At 37.4% G+C, this 22,977-nt stretch overlaps 2 protein-coding genes across 5 annotated transcripts in view; one reads left to right on the forward strand and one right to left on the reverse strand.

Moving 5' to 3' along the window:
* The window catches only part of HACD4 (3-hydroxyacyl-CoA dehydratase 4), a 111,038-nt gene extending 95,001 nt beyond the window's left edge, over positions 1–16,037 (forward strand). Inside the window, exon 8 of one of the 2 annotated variants that reach the window (XR_014247153.1) lies at positions 8,020–12,682. Coding sequence is in view for 1 of the 2 variants with exons in the window: in XM_082401015.1 (XP_082257141.1) it covers positions 15,619–15,701 (83 nt within the window). In the remaining variant the exon portion in view is untranslated. Of the gene's footprint in view, positions 1–8,019; positions 12,683–15,618 lie in introns of those variants that run through there. The other variant, XM_082401015.1, reaches the window with a different exon arrangement.
* FOCAD (focadhesin) overlaps positions 1–22,977 on the reverse strand; it is a 310,658-nt gene that overhangs the window by 25,907 nt on the left and 261,774 nt on the right. For all 3 annotated transcript variants that reach the window (XM_082400998.1, XM_082400997.1, XM_082400999.1), the window contains 4 exons: positions 16,803–16,880; positions 16,051–16,122; positions 14,643–14,745; positions 12,691–12,771 (listed from right to left, as the gene is read on the reverse strand). In XM_082400998.1, the coding sequence (XP_082257124.1) occupies positions 12,691–12,771; positions 14,643–14,745; positions 16,051–16,122; positions 16,803–16,880 (334 nt within the window). The remainder of the gene's footprint in view (positions 1–12,690; positions 12,772–14,642; positions 14,746–16,050; positions 16,123–16,802; positions 16,881–22,977) is intronic.

The following is a 22,977-nucleotide window of genomic DNA, read 5'->3' on the forward strand; positions in this document are numbered from 1 at the left end:
TCTGATTCTCTAGGAATTCCTCCTCCCGTTGCTGGACACCCAGGTTGGGAAGCCTGATGTGGGGCTCGGAACCTTCACTCCAGTGGGTGGACTTCTGTGGTATAAGTGTTTGTCAGTCTGTGAGTCACCCACCCAGCAGTTATGGGATTTGATTTTGCTGTGATTGCGCCCCTCCTACTGTCTCATTGTGGCTTCTCCTTTGTCTTTGGATGTGGGGTATCTTTTTTGGTGCGTTCCAGTATCCTCCTGTCAATGATTGTCCAGCAGCTAGTTGTGATTCTGGTGTTCTCACAAGAGGGAGTGAGAGCACGTCCTTCTACTCTGCCATCTTGGTTCAGCTCCTCTGTAGCAGTACTATTCACAATAGTCAAGAGCAAGCCAAATGTCCATTGATGGATAAATGGATAAACAAAATGTGATATATACATAGAATGGAACAGTATTCAACTTTAAAAAGAAAAGAAATCCTGTTATATGCTACATGTCCTCAACCTTGAGGACACTGTGCTAAGTGAGATAAACCAGTCACAAAAAGACAAATACTGTATGATTCCACTTATACCTGGCATCTAAAATAGTCAAATTAATAGATATGGAAAGTAGGATTGTGGTTACCACAGGTCAGGGAAGGGAGAAAGGGTAGGTATTTGCTTAGTGGGTACAAAGTTTCAGTTTTGCAAGATGAAAAAGTTCCGGAGATTAGTTTCACAATGATGTGAATATACTTAACACTATGTAAATGTATACTTAAAAATGGTTACGATGGTAAATTTTATGTTATATGTTTTTTATAATTTAAAAAAAGTTTTAAAAAAAGGAGAGACTTTTGGTTTCCAGTTCTGCATGTAAGGAGCTTGGAAGTTACCACTCTGGTATAAAAGTAAAAAGCTGAACAGACTGAAGAATCAACAACTCTTCTTGGATCCTTAAGAAAGGGAAGAACACAGGGCAAACTGCTGCCTCTAAGACTAGAGAGACAGACAGATGAATACAGGGAGTCATGGCTTATCAGAGCAGAGACTCATGAGTGGATGCTGCAGGAACAGTGCTGGGGTAAGAAAAGCTGAACTACAATTGATGCAATGCTGGAGGCTCTGTGTGGACAGATCTATGCCCACAAATTTGATAACCTAGATGAAATTAACCAATTCTTTGAAAGACACAATCTGCCAAAATTCATACAAGAAGATACAAACAATCTGAATAGAACTACAGCTATTTAAAAACTGAATCAATAATTAATAACCTTCCAAAAGAGAAAGCAACAGGCCCAGATGGGTTCACTGGTGAACTCTACCAAACATTTAAAGAAGAAATTATACCAATTCTCTTTAATCTCTTTCAGAAGATAAAAGCAGAGGGAATACTACATAACTCATTCCATGAGGATGGCATTACCCTAATAGCAAAACCAGACTAAGACATAAGAAAACTACAGATATTTTTTATGAACATAGATGCAAAAATCTTCAAGAAAATATTAGCAAATTAAATCCAACAATGTATAAAAAGAATTATACACCACAACCAAGTAGAACTTATCCCAGGTATGCAAGGCTGGTTCAACATTTGGAAATCAATTAATGTAATCTATCACATCAGTAGGCTAAAGAAGAAAAATCATATGAATATATATCAACAAATGCAGAAAAAGCGGCCCAAATAGTCAAAACAATCTTGAAAAAGAAAAATTTAAAGGACTCACCCATACCAATTTCAAAACTTACTACAGAGCTACAATAATCAAAACAGTGTGGTACTGGCAAATATAAGGATAGACATATAACAAATGGAATAGAATTGGGAGGCCAGAAATAAATCCAAACATTTATGGTCAACTGATTTTTGACAAGGGTCCTAAGACCACTCAGTAGGAGAAAGAAGGGTCTCTTCAACAAATGGTGCTGGGACAACTAGGTATCCAGATGTAAATAATGAAGCTGGATCCCTACCTAACACCACATACAAAACTTAACTTAAAATGGGTCAATGACAATATAAGAATTAAACTGTAAAACTCTTAGAAGAAAACATAGAGGTAAGTCTTCATGACCTTTGATTTGGCAATGGATTCTTAGGTATGACCAAAAATATGAGCAACAAAAGGAAAAAAGATGAATTGGACTTTGTCAGTGTTAAAAACGTGTGTGTCCAAGGATATTATCAACAAATTGATAAGACAACCTAGAGAATGCAAGAAAACATTTGCAAATTGTATATATGATAAGGGTCCAGTATCCAGAATACACAAATAATTCTTACAATTAAACAACAAAAAGACAATCTAATTTTTAAAATGATCAAAGGACTTGAACAGATAATTCTCTGAAGAAGATATACCAACAAGTAGTTGAAGGTGCTTAACCTCATTAGTCATTAGGGAAACACAAATCAAAACCAAGTGATCACTTCACATTCAATAGGATGATAATAATAATGATAATGATAATAATAATAATGGAGAAAGAACAAATGTTGGCAAGGATGTGGAGGAATTGGAACCCTCATACATTGCTAGTAGGAATATAAAATGGTGCAGCCACTGTGGAAAAACAGTTTGGCAGTTCCTCAAAAAACTATACGGAATTACTATATGACCGAGCAATTCCACCCCTTGGTACATACCCAAAAGAATTGAAAACTGGTATTCAAACAAAAACTTGTACACAAATCTCCATAGCAGCACCACTCATAATGGCCAAAAGGTAGAAACAACCCAAATGCCCATCAACTGATGAATGGATAAATAAAATGCATATCCATGCACTGGAATATTATTCAGTCATAAAAAAGGAACTAAATATTGATACTTGCCACAACATGGATGAACGTTGACAACATTATGCTAAGTGAAAGAAGCCCATCACAAAAGGCCATATGGCGTATGATGCCATTTAAATGAAATATGCAGAATAGGCAAATCCACAGAGACAGAAAGCAGATTTTGGCTGTTAGGGGCTGGGGGAAATGGGGGAATGGAAGCAACTGCTCAGGGAGTACAAGGTTTCCTTTTGGGGTGATGAAAATGTTCTGGAACTAGACAGTGGCCTAATATTGTGAATGTACTAAATGCCACTGAATTGTACACTTTAAAATGGTTTAAATGATAAATTTTATGTTATGTGTATTTTACACACACACTCACACACACACACACACAAGCACAAGAAGAAGAGAAAGGGATGAAGCAGTCTTTGATAAGAAAAGCAGAATCCATGGAAGAGACTGATACAGTGCAGCCCTGGGCAGGTAGACAGAAAGCAAGGTAAAGTCTTGATGCCTGGTATCTTTCTGCTCCTGATACTCTGAGGGTTGAGAATAGTTTCTGTCCTTAGATTTCTGGGAAACCTATGAATCCTTACAGTAAATACTGAGTCACTTGAAGCGAGTCATTGTTTTCTGTAATAAGAAGCACCCTAACATAATTGCTATCACTGCCTAAGCTCATTTACTCATAATTTCACAGACTACTTATGTGTTGATGACTAGTAAACCCATACTTCTAATGCAGGACTTTCTCTGATGTTTCTACAGCTATCTCAAGAATCAGCATATTTTCTTAGGTAGCCACCAACAAACCTACCTCCTTACCGTTGCCTCTGCCAACTTGGGAAAGTATAATAAAACTAGTTGTGTGTCTTCCAGTGCTGTTTCTCTCCCCTCCAACCAACACTTTTTTGCTTTTTGAAAATGTTAAAAGCTCAACACACCTGCCACTCTTCTATGCTGTGTTACCAGTAACTGAAGCTTTATTTCTATTCCACCTTGTGATGTAGTACTAGGAGTATAGGACATATTATCAGGGAGTTAACCATTGCTATTACAAGTAGAAGAATTTCTGACCAAAAAAGTAAATATATTCATAAACACATTCATTTATTCAACTGAGTATCTATTAGCTACCAGACAGTGGAGACAGTGTTGAACAGGGCAGAAGAGGTCACCATGCTCAAGGAGCTTATACTCTCTAGTGAGAGGACAAACAGACAAGGAAAAATCAGATGTGATAAAAATTAAAATGCTGTGATAGGAATTAACTGGTTGGGTATTCACATAACTCTATACTGATTATCCACATGTGGCAGCTGTCCACACACAAAGTTGGCTGCAAATTGGAGTCTTTGATTTCACAAAACAACAATGACAACAAAACTTAAGCTGCTTTTGGGGGGCCTTTTGGCTCACGATTCATAGAAATAGCCTAATGAACTGGCAGATAGTATAGTAAATATCTGGGCATAGAATTACTCTTCACTGGGCTTCCCTGGTGGTGCAGTGGTTAAGAATCCGCCTGCCAATGCAGGGGACACGGGTTCAAGCCCTGGTCCGGGAAGATTCCACATGCAACGGAGCAACTAAGCCTGTGCACCACAACTACTGAGCCTGCGCTCTAGAGCTCACGAGCCACAATTACTGAAGCCTGTGTGCCTAGAGCTAGGGCTCCGCAACAAGAGAAGCCACCGCAATGAGAAGCCCTCACACTGCAATGAAGACCCAACACAGCCAAAAATAAATAAATAAATTTATAAAAATAATGTTCTATATTCTAGAAATGCCATTACCAGGTAGGAAAAGATTATTATTCTAAAAAAAAAAAAAAAAAAGAATTACTCTTCACTCCTATTAAGGGCATAAATCCAATTCTATATTGGAAATCTTTAATTCATAAGCAGATTTCTATTAAATTTTTTTCTCAGATCAAGTGTTTTTAAAACTATATAAAATTATATTCCAGGTCCTTCTATAGAATTCACTGCAGAAAACTTGCAGTTTCCAGAGGATCTAGAGAATCAGGAAAGACATTCAACCTGTCCTCTAATACCAGGACCCAATATAAAATATGGCCATTTTCTAGATCCTTTATTGCTTAGACAACAAGCTCTCTCTTGACAGGACAACAGAACTTTCACTAGTAACTGCACTTCACTATCTAAACACTTTACATGTTGCTTCCATACTCTTTAGAACTGACCTAATTAATATACAAGCAAGTGTCAGAAACAAGGAGAACTTGTAAAATGGAGCAGAGGGGCGAAAATCAAGTAAGTGCTATAATGCAATACATTTTCCACTTTTTAAAAAAGCAGAGAATCAGTATGGACTAGCATAGCTAGAATCACACAAAATTTTCCACTATATTTGCAGGGAACTAATTCTGAAACTAACTGGAATGAAAGAAATTATAGCAGCTGTTAGGAATGGAGAAAATACCTGCTAGTTCTAAGCATTTGCGGGGAGGTATGGAGAGAGAGGGAGTCCCAAAATGGGAGAACAGAGTCACATGGTCCCCTCCCCAGAGATCTTTAGCATTGGACACAAGAATACAAATCTAGGCTATGGGAATGATCAGTTCCCTTATTACAGCGCTCTATCTTTCACCCAAGTGCCTTAGACAAAAAGAAATACTGGAATGCTTTATAGACAGTGGATTTGGAACTGAGAAGACCTAACAGTACTTGTTAAAAGGATCCAGATGTTTTAAAATCCGGGTACAAAGTTGTTTTAAATCCCTCATCCAGTTGACAGCCTCAAAGAACCCTGATATAAATGGCATATCCGAACATAATGCATTACAACAGGACCCATTATCACACATACTCTGGCTACACAAAGGATCAGATCTCAATGCCACAATGCACATGTGTAACCCCTATAGGAAATGTCTGGTAACAAGTAGGCTAACAGCCACTGGTGTGTCTGTTCCCCATCACCAGCATGTCGCTTGTATGGTGTGGATATGTCTTTACCTTCTCCATCATTAGCATTGTTTAGAAGCAATATATATTATATGTATATACACATATATAATATATATATATTATATGATTACACACACAAACACACACACACACATATATATATATGTTTAAAGTGGCAGATCAACAAATACTTGAAAACTATTACATGCCAAGTACTCTGTACTAAGCATTTAGGATAAAACCCACATGTTCTTCCTGCCCTTGAGGAAATTACAGTCTAATGGGAAAGACAGACTTTAAACAAAGAATCACAAATAATTAAGCAAATAATTACACATATGTAAAGTACTATGAAAAACATAAAGTATCACATAAGAAATCTATACTAATCTGGGAACATCAGGGAATCCTGTCTTATCCTCCACTGAGGAAAGGATGTTTAAAACAAGATGGAAAGGATGAGTCGAATTTTTCTAGACAAAGTCCTTAGAAAACACAGGTAGACATAATGACAGCATGGCATATTTTGAGGGATTAACAGATGCTCAGCCCCTTGCCAGAAACCACTCTATAATCAAGACAGCTGTTGAAAACAGTTGATGATTCCAATACGTCAGTCAGATACTAAGAGTCGGTAGGATGTTCTGTCTTAGGACCAAGTACTTCAATATCATCCAGTGTTATCAGAAACAGAAACATCCCTGAGCCCCTTAGCACCAGGAAGGCTGCCAAGCAGGGTGGCGGCTCAGTGGAAATCAGGACCCGGGAGAGAGGAAGGCAGCTTTAGCAGGACTGTGGCAAATATATTGAGAATAATGGGAGTCAGGTTTCTTAAAGTCAGAGAAGAAAGTTACAAATAAGAAGAAGGAAATGCAGAAGGAAGCCTGTGATGTTGAATTGGAGATATTGGTGTGAACTCAAGTTTTTCAATATAAATAGCTAGATATAAAAATAAATATAGACAATACGTGAGAGAGAAAGAGAAAGAGGGAGGGAGGGAGGGAGAGAAAGAGAATTTCCTAACTGTCCACTGAAAGGGCCTAGGAGCAGTGACTACCACAGTAGCAATGCAGTAACTTGTACCCAAGATCTTGGTTTCTAAATATCTTTCTCCACGAGAAGAAACTTGAGTTACCTGGCTATTACAAGGCTGAGGATAATACAAGATGAACCTAGAACATCTTTGGAAGTGCTCAAAGAATGATGAGGTTATCTCAAAAGGACACAAGAGTCAACTTAAAGAGGGTCTTACTGATCTAGTCTGGAACAATTTGAGGATCAAAATAATGAATAACTGAATAATAAATAATTGAATAATAGGAGTTCAGCAGTCCATATTGAAAGAAAGATAGAAAGAAAGGAAGAAAGAAAAAGAAAGGAAGCAAGGAAAGGAGGAGGGAGGGAAGGTGGCAGCTTTTCCTTTCAGAAGAAAGCCTACCAAAAAGTGTAAATGCGATAATGGAATTTTAAGAATCACCTATTGGCAATCATCAGAGTAATAACTCAGTCAAGAAAACATTAATGGATACCCAAACTAATGGGTGAAAGTAGGATGAAAATGGGATATTCATAAAGTCTCAAAATATCTCCACATAAAATATTTCTTGATGATAAAAGGAAAGGAGGAACTTTAATGAGGAGAAACCTGGAAGAGATCACCTTATCCAAGTGATCAAAGTCAGCATCACTTTGGTGGAGGAAGACAGACATCACGTACCACCCGAAGGGATGCAGTGAGCAGAGCAGGGCTCCAGGGCTGTAACATTCTTGCCAAAGGTGACTGACCTCTCATGTGAGGAACACCAGGCAAACCCAAACAGAAAAGTGCTCTGTAAAACAACTGGCTTCTAATCCTAAAACATGTTAAAGTCATGAAAGACAGAACAACCGAGGCAATGTTCCAGACTGAAGAGGACCAAAGAGATGACAAGTGTGACATTCTGGATTAAATTCTTTTTCTGCTAAAGCCATCATTTGGGCTGTCAGGGAAACCTGAATAGGGTCTCTGGGTGAAAGGAATATAGAAGTGATCTGGCTGTTTTCACTTTTTGGTAAGTTTTAAATTATTTTAAAATAAAAAGTAAAAAAAGTTTTAAAGCACATCTAACATTTAATAAAAAAAAAAAAAAGAAACAACATCTCAAATAGTAAACACATACAAAAATGTTCATTCCTTCTGACAATGAACGCAAATTAAAGTAGTCTTAAAGTATCATTTTATACCTGCTTGGCTTTTATGGTAGTCATTTGTTTATCTATCTGATGGTTTGCTTTGTAATATGATAACTAGAAAGGGTTTATTCTTTATTTGTTTCCTAAGCACTGTTACATAAAGTGAAGCTGTGAGAAAAGTGTGGAACAGATTCTCGTTCAGAGCCCCCAGAAAGAACCCACCCCACCAACGCCTTGACTTCTGACTTCTTGCCTCTTGAACTGAAGGTTTCCCCTGCCTGTGGCAGACACCAGAGAGTCACCACCAGGGATGCAGGGATGCAAAAAAGGACACAGGCAGAAAGACACAGAACTCCCAACCTGAGCTTCCTCAAGTGCTTTCACTTCCATTGCTGTTCTTGCTTGATTGGAAGTTGTGCCAGTGTGCCTTCCTTTCCTCTCCTAGCCAACACCTCTGACTATCCCGGCACCCAGAGCTGCATTCACTGTGATTGAAGTCCCATGTTTTATATTCTGTCTTCACAACGAGCTCGTCAGCCTGAGGATGGCTCATAAACTCATAATCCTTACAAAAACTCTAGAAAGAAGATTCAATTATTTTCTCCACTTTACAGAAGCAATTGAGGATTACAGACTTAAGCAGCTTGCCTGAAGTGACATAGCCATTAAGCAGTATAAGTGGGGTATGAACCCAGGCAGTCTGGCTCCCATGCTTTTAACCTCTATGGTATGCGGCTGTACTGTGATACTCAGACAGGGCCGAGGTACTGAAATCTGCTACAGTCCTCTCGAGGAGCAATGAGGCCATGCCATCCCCGTAGTCATCAAATCCTCAGACTCTTGGCCACTAATAAATTGCTGACAATTTATCCTAAGGAAAGATATATGCACAAGGATGTTCTCTATAACGGAAAAATTTTGAATGATCTATAGGGAAATGGGTTAGTGATGATAGAACATTCTACAGTCAGTCATTATCATTATTAATGATAATGGTAATCATTTTTAATGATAATTATGGAGATATATGGAAAATAGGGAAATGTTTACAATATAATATTAAGTTAAAAAATACAAAGTTTATGTATACTGGGAAATATGTAAACATTGTGTGTGCATAACAGGAACAAATTAAAAAGTAAAATTTTTAAATGATAGTAGCTGTTAGAAAGTCATGGGATAATTGGTGACTTTTTTCCTTTCAAATATTTTTATGATGTTTACAACCAAAAAACAGAAATTAAATACTCCCCAAACATATCATATTAAAACCTGTCTAGAAAGTGATGCAAGGATTCTTTTCATGCTTCCTCAACCCTTCTTTTGCAGGGGATGAGTGGTGATTATGTCCATTTACATGGAAACCTGTTAAATTTTTTAAAAAGACAATAAAATAATATACATTTTATGATTCAATATAATATAACACACACACATTCTAGAGGACCTACACTGGAATATCTATTGAGGCTATCTCTAGGTGGAGAGATTACAGGGGATTCTTTCTTTTTCTTCATACCATTTTTGAACTTAGTGTTATACACATGTATTCATTTCTAATAACTTTTTTAAAAGAATTGTATAGGTAAACTATTACCAAACTAAAATACTTAAAAATAACATACTTTGGTAACCAACTCCATAATTTCATCAGAAAAATAGGACAGCTTTCTCATATCATTTATTCTATATTCTGCTCTCTTCGCTAGACTCATCAACAATTATATCTCATGCTAGTAATCCAAAAATGATCAACTGAAAATCTACCTATCTATAGTATATGTACAAGCCCAACACTTATACACTCAAATCGATGACCAATGAATCCATATCAAGAAGGAAATGCCATTCATACTGACTTTCTTACAAGGATTTAAATATACTTTCCGTGAATTAATACTTCTTATTGTAAACTTTAAAGCCTAATAGAAAATTAAAGCTTAGAAAGTCACATTCCCCAGCAAGAGAATGATAAGAAAAATAATCCTAAATGATTAGGTAGAAATACCTAAATGTTATCACCAAAAATAAATGATTACTTTTATTAAGTACTTCTAATACATTTTAAGTGTTTTGTTTAAAAAGTAGGTAAAATCTTGATGAAATCTGAATATGCTATGAGGTTGAGAAAAAACAAAGATCAGAAATCAGGAAAAAGAATAAATGAATAGAAAAGAAGCAAAAATAAGAATCAAAATTTAGAGGCCCTTAAGATAAAAAATAATTCTATGATAAGCGGAATTAGATTATAAGCAAATTTTAAGCATAGCACAGCCAAGAAATGTCCATAGAATAGATTATGATGATGACAAGGGTTAAGGAATACTACCTCTGCTAGAAGGTGGGGCTATTAGGGAAGAAGAGAAAATGTTATAGGGTATAGCAAAAAACCAGTTATATTCAAAACTATTAACTGCAGTCTTTTAAAATTGGAAGGAATTTTATCTGTTTGGCATGGTTTTAAAATGTAGGCCTGTATGAAGGAATGGATGCTATGAACATATGGTATGTTCTGTTGTATGAGTACTTAAGTGAGTATCTAGAATGAGAAAAGCCCTAAACATTTGAAGCAGATTAATATATTCACTATCTCAAATCTGATTGGCTAAAACTGAGATCATGACATCCAATCTCAACCTGGCATATGTGTGAATCAGGGATAACTCATCACATTTTTCTTACTCTCATGAGTTACTAAATGGGACACAGAGGCAACGAAACCGTGCTATCCCTAAAGTTTTCTCTCTTCTGCCTATGCCAAGCATGATTTTTATTCTCTCAAGCCATTTCTTCCTCAATAGAGCTCACCAAAGTTGTCATCCTTCCTATCAGCAGCGCCACTGGGCTCTGATGAGTGACACCCAGACATTTAAACTCAAAAGCTGCTTCAGAAGGGAGTTATTAAAATTCAAATGAGCTGGGCATATTGAAGAAGAAAACACTCGTTTGCATGCACACCTCCGCATTTGGCCATCCCATTTAGACCCATAGAGCAGGGTCTGGTTTTGTTTTTGTAAATGGGCTTCCAAGGCGGAGGTCAGCCTCCCACGGCCTCCACCCCTCTGGGGTCATCATTAGTAATGGGTAAGGCTGAATGGATTTTCCTCTGAATCTAGTCAGTAAACCTGACAAGAAGGCAGCCCTCTCCCACAACCTGAGAATGCCAAAAATGTGACTGGTAATACGGCATTTTTTAAATACTTCATTTATTTGCCTTAAAATAGCTTTAATAGTAAGATTTTACATAACGTTTCTGATGTCAATTTCACCTGATTTTTCAGTTTTAGAACAGAATACTTCCTGTTGTACCATGACTGCATAATCATAAAAATGTTACAATTAACAGAGAATTTTCCACAAGATTCAGAGAAAATTCATTTCTGCTAAGAAATATGAATCTAGGGAGCCAAATGACATTTTAGTCACTAGAAAAGAAAAAGAGTATGTCTTTCATTTGATCTTAAGAGTTTTATTTTTCATGGAAATATCTCACATTATCATCATTTAAAAATTTTATAAGATATCAGTGAGCAAACTAACAAAAAATAGAGCAAAAATATATGTTCCTAGAATTATTCTAGCCATGGAAATTTTAGATGCTCCTTTAGTAAGAATTCAATTTCCTCCTAATGGAGACATCTCTGTACTTTAAAAAGACTTAATTTATGGCAATATAAACAATTAACTCCACATTATATATATGACATGTTCATATATAAACATATCTTGTACAACAATGACATAACCTTATACCAATTTTTACTGAGGATATGTAAAAGCAAATTATGCTAAGTCACGACCCGAGGATAATATTATGCACAATTTCTAGAACTGTAGAAACTAAGGGAATTCATGTCCAACCTATGAAAGTAGTTTACAATCTGGAAGCTCCAGGGATTTCTGTACCCAGTGGAAACTTAGACAACGGACATGACTTTTAATGTCCCTTCCAATGGTGAGATTTTATCCTTCCATGACCTTCATTAATCAATGATTTCAGATGTCTCCAGATGTCTTCATTTTAATTGGCTTAAAAACTTTTTTTCCCCTAAAACTGGGATGGTCTTGTTGTAATACAGGCACTGATTTTGCCCAGACTGACACAGCCAACCCAAAGAAGAATGAAACTAGCACACATCAATGAAAGAATATTACGTAAAACTGGTTCCTGAGCCATGACATGCTCATTTCGGATCCATTTTTTCCTCATAGCACGAAATGGTAGGTGTGTATCATTAAAGAGCATTTATTTAATAATTTATGTGGCATTATTTTGGCTCCAGTTAAAAACAAAAGGCACACAATCTCTGTCTTTACGTTGTGTGTGGCAGCAACAAAGAATCACAAAGGGACAACTGTTGCAGAGAAAATGAACACAAGCTAAAATTAAGAACTAGAGCCAGTGATTCCAACAACACAAAGTGATCACACAAGGTTCAGGGAGAAGACTTACCTCCAAGTCTGGTCCTGGAATACAAACTGTACGCATGTGTGTTTTCTCTTTTTAGGTCACACTCACTTGAAATTGACAAGAAAAGTAATGTGCACTTATACTTTTGAAATGGCCAAAAGGAAGATTAAGATACTCACATGTCCCCCAAGATCAGATATGGTAGTTCCAAGAGTACACACAGTGTGTATGTTTATGTACCACTTAGTGTGGTTGGTCTCCTAGTCATCTCTACTGCAAAGATGATCTGGCAGGAGAAATTATTCACCCCTTCAGATTTGTATTGTTTAATTCTACAGAAGCAAGCTGAGGGCACACAAACTTGACACGTAGACAGTATGATAGAGTTCAAGAAATGTGCTCACTTGCCTTTTTTTCCTCCTGTAACGAAGAAGCCAATGGCTGCTCTAATAAAACTGCTTTCAGGCAAATAGCTATAGTCAGTAGGAACTGTGGAGACAGAAAATGATCAAATTAACCAATGAAACTGGTGGGACTAATGAAGGAAAGATAATGATCTCGTGCTGCCACATCAACCTAGAGACAAAGCAGAAGTGTTTATGCCATTAATCTCAGAACAATACTCTGCGGTTGCAACTAATTCTATTAGGTTAAGTGACTGGCCTTGAAGTCATCACTTAGGCTATGCAAGCAAATCTAAAATGGTGGTAAATCTAGTGGAGGCTGAAAAACCACAGAGGACAAAAATTGTACTGAAGTGGTTTAAAAAAACCCTTTTCCACTTTGGCACATCAATGAGCCGCAATCCAGTGACCTCCTCTGTGTCAGCAAGGAGTCTACTGGGCTTCTAGGATGAGACCACCATTCTCTGGGCTATTTCAGGGCACCCTGAGTCAGATATATGAACTATGGAAACACATCAATCAGCATTAATATCAGCCAGTCTCTTACTTCATAAGGCAGGGACCTCTATGTGACCAACACGTGCAAATAACCAGATGTGCCTGCTGACCTGGAACAGTGAAGGAGTGACATTTATGCTCGTTGAGTCCTGGGAGTTTCCCAGATTCTTTTCCTCCCAGTTCCACATAATTGTTTCATGAGATGGTTTTTACTGGGATAGATGGCTCAACTTTTCCAGACACACAATCATGTTGCTCCAAAGAACCTGGGTATAAGATGATTCACTACGACCTGCCTTCAGTATATGTGGGCCAGACTGTGTACTCCACAGTATAACAATTAAAAGCCTATGTGAAAAAGCAAAAGCCTGACATACACATGCTATTTTACCAGGACCTTGTGAGAGTGCTGCCCTTCAAAACTAGCAATACCAAGGGTTTCTAATATGAATACTTTTTTTTTCTTTTTCCAGTTTTAATATGACAGCTTCTACTTGTCTAAAGTTCATTACGTTGGGAATGCTCTGGAACCATGTCCTATTTCTATAGCTGAGGAGTGACTGAAAGTGAGGGAGACAGTAATTATAGTGGCCCAAGGTAATGCTGTCTGTAGACTACCTGTCAGGGGATATGTGAAACTAGGTTTTAATGAGGAATCTTTGGTACCTAAACCTCCCTGGCATGAGTCCAAGAGAGCTAGTGGTCAAAATTCTATAAAGAGCAAGGAGTAGCTATAGGTCCCAGTGCATTACAGTGATGCCTTCCCCAGAAGATCTCCAAGTACATACATAAGTTAAGCATGTGGGAATTACAAATATTTTTATTACTTTTATTAAAAAGCTGGAAATAGAAAAAGCCTTGTTACATTAAGACCTAGGATTTTAATTCCAAGGACAAGGAGATATACATCTTTAAAAGTACTTACCCAATTATTTTCTCAAAACCAGGGGCTAGAAGAACTCCAGCCATATATGAAGAGTTTTTTAATGAAATATGAATATTATACAAACTATGATTACATCTAATAAAATAAAAAGAACTCTGTTCCAAGCTTCAAGGGTCTGAATCCTAGTTTCTGGATTTCTCATTAAGCTTTTACCTAAGTCATGTAATCTTTCTGAGCCTCGGGTTCTCCATTTGTAAAATATGGGGTTAGATTCAATGTCTAAACTGATCTCCAAGGAAGGCAGGGAGAAAGAGTGAAAAGAGCACGGGTTTTGGCGGCCGACAGATCTTAGTTCAAACCACATGTTTATCATTTACTGCTATGTGACCCTGGGCAAGTCAGGAGACTTCTCCACAGTCCATTTTCCTCTGATGTAAAAGAGGGACAGTAATATCCACCACTGATATTACTGTTCTAGGGTAGCTGTGAAAATTAACTCTCTTAACAAAGTACATTGCCCCACGTCAGCAATCCCTCCTTTCAGCTCCAGTGTTCTATGACTCCAATCTTACCCGAGGTTCTACTTTGATTTGAGGACAGAGTAGACAGATGAAGATGTCCTAGAAGCCAGACTGCATTTGACTGAAGACCAATCACCCCAGACACACTGATGACCTATGAATGAAATGCAACAGTTCAATGATGGGGCAAGATCCAAATTCTATTCAATAGAAGGACACTCACAGGAGGTCACTAATCTTTTATGAGGTGGTGGCTTGGCTGGTAATGAGATATACAAGATGTACTATCAACTGTCTAGTACACTAAACGTGGGACATAGAGGTGATCAACAAGTGTTGCTGAATGAATGAATGAATGAATGAATGAATCTATCAGTCATGATAGAAGGTACCAGTGGTTGTCTCAGGTTTCACTGAGTCAGACTGGTCTAAAGGAATTTTCAAAAAATGAGAAAAGAAAATCCGAAAAGTAAAAAGAGGTGATAGTTGCTTAAAACTAAAATACCTTTAAAAGTAGAAGGAGATACTATTTTGTTCTCTTCTTTGAATAATGCTCTATTACTGTTTTATCATTCATAATAAGATTTTTTAAATAATAGTTTTCATTTATAGATTTTTCCCCAAGTTACAGCAACTTATGTTTCAGTAGAATTTTTTTTGGAGAATATTCATATTCATACATGCAAAAGACAGTTTCTTCTGTTCAGAAATTTGTTTGCTTTTAAAAGCATGAATTCCTAAAACTTCTTTATGTGGTGAGTATTATAACCAGCTATATTTTGCAAGAATGAAAACAAGTATGCTAAGTGAAAAGCCTAGGATACAAAGTTCTACATATGATAAGAATACAACTATGAAGAGAAAATAAGAATGCTTAAAAAGAAATATGACCAAATATTACTAGCAACTGCTTCAGGTTGGGAGGAACATCAGTGATATTTTTTCAGCTTCTTTCATCCTGTACTTTTAAGATGAACATCATGATTTTTTAAAAATAAAAATCTGAAAATATAAAATCATTTCTCAGCAGATGGACATGTTTATTCTTTAGCCAAGAAGAATGCTGACCATAATTTACCCAAATACTTTTACCAGCGACATCTGAACTAGTGCCTCTTGATCATTCTGCTTAGATATATGCCCTGCCCTTTGACTGTCTTCCACTTTTCCTTGTCTGGAGGGCCTGACATTCTGTGCAAGGTCAGGTTTTAATTTTTAAGAGAAACCAGTGCCAACTTAACTCAAAAATGCCAGCTTTCTTTTTTTCCAGAGGTGATGTGTGTTGATCAGCAAATTATGCAGGGCCGTAAGCCATTCTCCAATGACCCTTGAACTCACCATGAATAACCAGAGATTTTCCCATTGTCTAAGTAAAACAGTTTATATCATGAAAAAGAAAAAAGACCACAAAGGGGAATATCTGTTTTCCCACTCAAGGGTCTGAAATTCGCCTTCTCACCTGAGTTAAAGTTCTAATGACTTCATTAAGTCTGCCTTGAAAATGAGAGGACTGGATGGCTTCTGACTTCAGCTGAAAGAAAAAGGAGAAATACCCATCCCGCATCCCCCCAGAAGTAAATAATGATATTCCCAGTGTATGAGTTATCATCATCTAAGCTGTGAAATAATTTATCATTATATCCTTAAATTTCAAAAACAAAAGCTGTGAGCTCCTTGAAGGCAGGGCCCATGCTTTATGAAATCACTGATTTCCTAGCACCAGTTCAGGGTGGCATGTAGCAGTCACGTAATAAACCTTTACTGTATGAACAAAGGAACGCCTGAGAATTACCTGTAAATTTACATATACATATGTCCACTATACAAAACGTTTTAAAGTGAAAGCATAATTACATAGATGTAAACTTAAACATCACAGACGCAAAAGGGAGTTTCTTATGAATGGCTTTTTAAATTTCTTAGGATCCAATCACTTTTCTCATTCAGAGAATTTTGTAGAAAGTATATAAGTTGACTAGGTTTAATTCCTACAAACCAAATAAAATAAGGAACATATCTCTATAGAAAGAATTCTTGACCAAGAGCAATTTTCCATATATAAAGGCACTAGAAAGCCCAGTGTAAACAATACCATGATCATATATTGTTCTTTCCTTAGCATACTGAGATATTGGGTATTCTTTTCTTGCTGTTACTATGTACACATTTAGGTTTCTTCCCCCACCGGCCCCCCCCCCTTTTTTTTTTTACCTGCATTACATCCCCTTCAGAGCCTACCAAGGCCACCATGCCATGAAGAGCTGCCAAACAAAGCATTGTGGAGGTGCCCTGAAAACAAAGCATCAGAATATGTCAAGAGGGAAACAGTCCTTGGGTTTGAAGTGGATAAAAATTATATCATAGAGAAACAACTGGTCAAAATGGTACTAAATTTGTAGGGTCAACACAACCTGTGTCACTGAACCGAGAACGGCAGCAGACTTGAATAAAGTAACAGGTTAAAGTTGTTAGATTCTAGGTGGTTTCTTGTCATTTTTTATTTTTCAAAACCACAGTGTTGTTTTAAAATTAACACACTGACGAAATAGCCAGTTAAAAAAAAAAAAACTATAATGGTTAACAGGATGTATCATTTATAAGGCATTAAAAATACATGTGTCTTGGGGGAGATTGGTTCAAGATGGCGGAGTAGAAGGAAGTGCGCTCACTCCCTCTTGTGAGAACACCAAAATCACAACTAACTGCTGAACAATCATTGACAGGAAGATATTGGAACTCACCTAAAAAAGATACCTCACATCCAAAGACAAAGGAGAAGATACCCCACATCCAAAGACAAATGAGAAGCTGCAATGAGATGGTAGGAGGGGTGCAATCACAATAAAATCAGATCCCGTAACTGCTGGGTGGGTGACTCACAAACTGGAGAACAATTATAACACAGAAGTCCACCCAATGGAGTGAAGTTTCTGAGCCCCACGTCAGGCTTCCCAACCTGGGGGTCTGGCAACAGGAGGAGGAATTCCCAGAGAATCAGACTTTGAAGGCTAGCGGGATTTCATTGCAGGACTTCGACAGGACTGGGGAAAACAAAGACTCCACTCTTGGAGGGCACACACAACGTAGTGTGCGCATCAGGACCCAGGGAGAAGGAGCAGTGACCCCATAGGAGACTGAACCAGACCTAACAGCTAGTGTTGGAGAGTCTCCTGCAGAGGCAGGGGGTGGCTGTGGCTCACCATGGGGACAAGGACACTGGCAGCAGAAGTTCTGGGAAGTACTCCTTGGCATGAGCCCTTTCAGAGTCCACCATTAGCCCCACCAAAGAGCCTGTAGCCTCCAGCGCTGGGTCACCTCAGGCCAAACAAACAACAGGGAGGGAACTCAGCCCCACCCAACAGCAGACAAGTGGATTAAAGTTTTTCTGAGCTCTGCCACCAGAGCAACACCCAGCTCTACCCACCACCAGTCCCTCCCATCAGGAAGCTTGCACAAGCCTCTTAGATAGCCTCATCCACCAGAGGGCAGACAGCAGAAGCGAAAAGAACTACAATCCAGCAGCCTGTGGAATGAAAACCACATTCACAGAACGATACACAAAATGAAAAGGCAGAGGACTATGTACCAGATGAAGGAACAAGATAAAACCCCAGAAAAACAACTAAATGAAGTGGAGAAAGGTAACCTTCCAGAAAAAGAATTCAGAATAATGATAGTGAAGATGATCCAGGACCTCGGAAAAAGAATGGAGGCAAAAATCGAGAACTTGCAAGAAACGTTTAACAAAGACCTAGGAGAATTAAAGAACAAACACCTAGAAGAATTAAAGAACAAACAGAGATGAACAATACAATAACTGAAATGAAAAATACACTAGAAGGAATCAATAGCAGAATAACTGAGGCAGAAGAACAGATAAGTGACCTGGAAGACAGAATGCTGGAATTCACTGCTGCAGAACAGAATAAAGAAGAAAGAATGAAAAAATGAAGAAAGCCTAAGAGACCTCTGGGACAACATTAAATGCAACAACATTCACATTACAGGGGTCTCAGAAGGAGAAGAGAGAGAGAAAGAACCCGAGAAAATATTTGAAGAGATTATAGTCAAAAACTTCCCTAACATGGGAAAGTAAATAGACACCCAAGTCCAGGAAACGCAGAGAGTCCCAGGCAGGATAAACCCAAGGAGAAACATGCTGAGACACATAGTAATCAAATGGACAAAAATTAAAGACAGAGAAAAATTATTAAAAGTGACAAGGGAAAAACAACAAATAACATACAAGGGAACCCCCATGAGGTTAACAGCTGATTTCTCAGCAGAAACTCTACAAGGCAGAAAGGAGTGGCACGATATATTTAAAGTGATGAAAGGGAAGAAACTACAACCAAGATTACTCTACCCAGCAAGGATCTCATTCAGATTTGACAGAGAAATCAGAAGCTTTACAGACAAACAAAAGCTAAGGAATTCAGCACCACCAAACCAGCTCTACAACAAATGCTAAAGGAACTGCTCTAACTTCTCTAAGCAGTGTTTCTTGGGAAACACAAGAGAAAAAAGAACCTACAAAGACAGACCCAAAACAATTAAGAAAATGGTAATAGGAACATACATATCAACAATTACCTTAAATGTGAATGGATTAAATGCTCCAACCAAAGGACACAGGCTTGCTGAATGGATACAAAAGCACAATCCGTATATATGCTGTATACAAGAGACCCACTTCAGACCTAGGGACACATACCGACTGAAAGTGAGGGAATGGAAAAGGATATTCCATGCAAATGGAAATCAAAAGAAAGCTGGAGTAGCAATACTCATATCAGATAAAATAGACTTTAAAATAAAGACTGTTACAAGAGACAAGGAAGGACACTACATACTGATCAAGGGATCGATCCAAGAAGAAGATATAACAATTATAAATATATATGCACCCAACATAGGACCACCTCAATAGATAAGGCAAATGCTAACAGCCATAAAAGGAGAAACTGACAGTAACACAATAATAGAGGGGGACTTTATCACCTCACTTACACCAATGGACAGATCACCCAGACAGAAAATTAATAAGGAAACACAAGCTTTAAATGACACAAAAGACCAGATAGATTTAATCGATATTTATAGGACATTCCATCTGAAAACAGCAGATTACACTTTCTTCTCAAGTGCACACAGAACATTCTCCAGGATAGATCACATCTTGGGTCACAAATCAAGCCTCAGTAAATTTAAGAAAATTAAAATCATAAAAAGCATCTTTTCTGGCCACGTGCTATGAGATTAGAAATCAATTACAGGGAAAAAAACGTAAAAAACACAAACACATAGAGGCTAAACAATATGTTACTTAATAATCAAGAGATCACTGAAGAAATCAAAGAGGAAATCAAAAAATATCTAGAGACAAATGACAACGAAAACACGACAACGTGTTTCGTTTTGACAATGAAAATCCAAAGCCTATGGGATGCAGCAAAAGCAGTTCTAAGAGGGAAGTTTATAGCAATACAAGCCTACGTCAAGAAACAAGAAAAATCTCAAATAAACAATCTAACCGTACACCTAAAGCAACTAGAGAAAGAAGAACAAACAAAACCCAAAGTTAGCAGAAGGAAAGAAATCATAAAGTTCAGAGCAGAAATAAATGAAATACAAACAAAGAAAACAATAGCAAAGATCAATAAAACTAACAGCTGATTCTTTGAGAAGATAAACAAAATTGATAAACCATTAGCCAGACTCATCAAGAAAAAGAGGGAGAGGACTCAAATCAATAAAATTAGAAATGAAAAAGGAGAAGTTACAACAGACACTGCAGAAATACCAAGCATCATAAGAGACTACTATAAGCAACTCTATGCCAATAAAATGGACAACCTGGAAGAAATGGACAAATTCTAAGAAAGGTTAACCTTCCAAGACTGAACCAGGAAGAAATAGAAAATATGAACAGACCAATCACAAGGAATGAAATTGAAACTGTGATTAAAAATCTTCCAACAAACAAAAGTCCAGGACCAGATGACTTCACAGGTGAATTCTATCAAACATTTAGAGAAGAGCTAACACCCATCCTTCTCAAACTCTTCCAAAAAATTGCAGAGGAAGGAACACTACTAAACTCATTCCATGAGGCCACCATCACCCTGTTACCAAAACCAGGCAAAGATACTACAACAAAAGAAAATTACAGACGAATATCACTGATGAATATAGATGCAAAAATCCTCAACAAAATACTAGCAAACAGAATCCAGCAGCACATTAAAAGGATCATACACCATGATCAAGTGGGATTTATCCCAAGGATGAAAGGATTCTTCAATATATGCAAATCAATCAATGTGATACACCATATTAACAAATGGAAGAATAAAAACCATGTATTTTTATGTTTTGCAAGTCCTAGCCACGGCAATCAGAGAAGAAAAGAAATAAAAGGAATACAAATTGGAAAAGAAGAAGTAAAATTGTCACTCTTTTCAGATGACACGATACTGTACACAGATAATCCTAAAGATGTCAGCAAAAAACTAGAGCTAATCAATGAATTTGGTAAAGTTGCAGAATACAAAATTAATACACAGAAATCTCTTGCATTCCTATACACTAACAATGAAAGATCAGAAAGAGAAATTAAGGAAACAATCCCATTCACCATTTCAACAAAAAGAATAAAATACCTAGGAATAAACCTACCTAAGGAGGTAAAAGACCTGTACTCAGAAAACTATAAGACACTGATGAAAGAAATCAAAGATGACACAAACAGATGGAGAGCTATACCATGTTCTTGGATTGGAAGAATCAATATTGTGAAAATGACTATACTACCCAAAGCAATCTACAGATTCAATGCAATCCCTATCAAATTACCAACGGCATTTTTTACAGAACTAGAACAAAAAATCTTAAAATGTGTATGGAGACACAAAACACCCCGAATAGCCAAAGCAATCTTGAGGGAAAAAAACGGAGCTGGAGGAATCAGACTCCGTGACTTCAGACTATACTACAAAGCTACAGTCATCAAGACAATATGGCACTGGCACAAAAACAGAAATATAGATCAATGGAACAGGATAGAAAGACCAGAGATAAACTCACACACCTATGGTCAACTAATCTATGACAAAGGAGGCAAGGATATACAATGGAGAAAAGACAGTCTCTTCAGTAAGTGGTGTTGGGAAAACTGGACAGGTACATGTAAAAGAATGAAATTAGAACATTCCCTAACACCATACACAGAAATAAACTCAAAATGGATTAAGGACCTAAATGTAAGACCAGACACTATAAACCTCTCAGAGGAAAACATAGGAAGAACACTCTTTGACATAAATCACAGCAAGATCTTTTTTGACCCACCTCCTAGAGTAATGGAAATAAAAACAAAAATAAGCAAATGGGACCTAATGAAACTTAAAAGCTTTTGCACAGCAAAGGAAACTATAACCAAGACGAAAAGACAACCCTCAGAATGGGAGAAAATATTTGCAAACGAATCAACGTACAAAGGATTAATCTCCTAAATATATAAACAGCTCATGCTGCTCAATATTAAAAAAACAAACAACCCAATCAAAAAAATGGGCAGAAGACCTAAATAGACACTTCTCCGAAGAAGATATACAGATGGCCAAGAAGCACATGAAAAGCTGCTCAACATCTCTAGTTATTAGAGAAATGCAAATCAAAACTACAATGAGGTATCACCTCACACCAGTTAGAACGGGCATCATCAGAAAATCTACAAACAACAAATGCTGGAGAGGGTGTGAAGAAAAGGGAACCCTCTTGCACTGTTGGTGGGAATGTAAATTGATACAGCCACTATGGAGAACAATATGGAGGTTCCTTAAAAAACTAAAAATAGAATTACCATATGACCCAGCAATCCCACTACTCGGCATATACCCAGAGAAAACCATAATTCAAAAAGACACATGCACCCCAATGTTCATTGCAGCACTATTTACAACAGCAAGGTCATGGAAGCAACCTAAATGCTCATCGACAGACGAATGGATAAAGAAGATGTGGTACATATAAACAATGGAATATTACTCAGCCATAAAAAGGGACAAAATTGGGTCATTTGTAGAGACGTGGATAGACCTAGAGACTGTCATACAGAGTGAAGTAAGTCAGAAAGAGAAAAACAAATATCGTATATTAATGCATATATGCGGAATCTAGAAAAATGGTACAGATGAACCGGTTTGCAGGGCAGAAATAGAGACACAGATGTAGAGAACAAATGTATGGACACCAAGGGGGGGAGCGGGTGGTAGTGGTGGAGGTGGGATGAATTGGGAGATTGGGATGGACATGTATACACTAATATGTATAAAATAGATAACTAACAAGAACCTGCTGTATAAAAAATAATAATAAAATTAAA

The sequence above is a fragment of the Balaenoptera borealis genome (genome assembly GCF_965194805.1).
Source record: "Balaenoptera borealis genome assembly, chromosome: 8".
Classification (NCBI taxonomy): domain Eukaryota; kingdom Metazoa; phylum Chordata; class Mammalia; order Artiodactyla; family Balaenopteridae; genus Balaenoptera; species Balaenoptera borealis.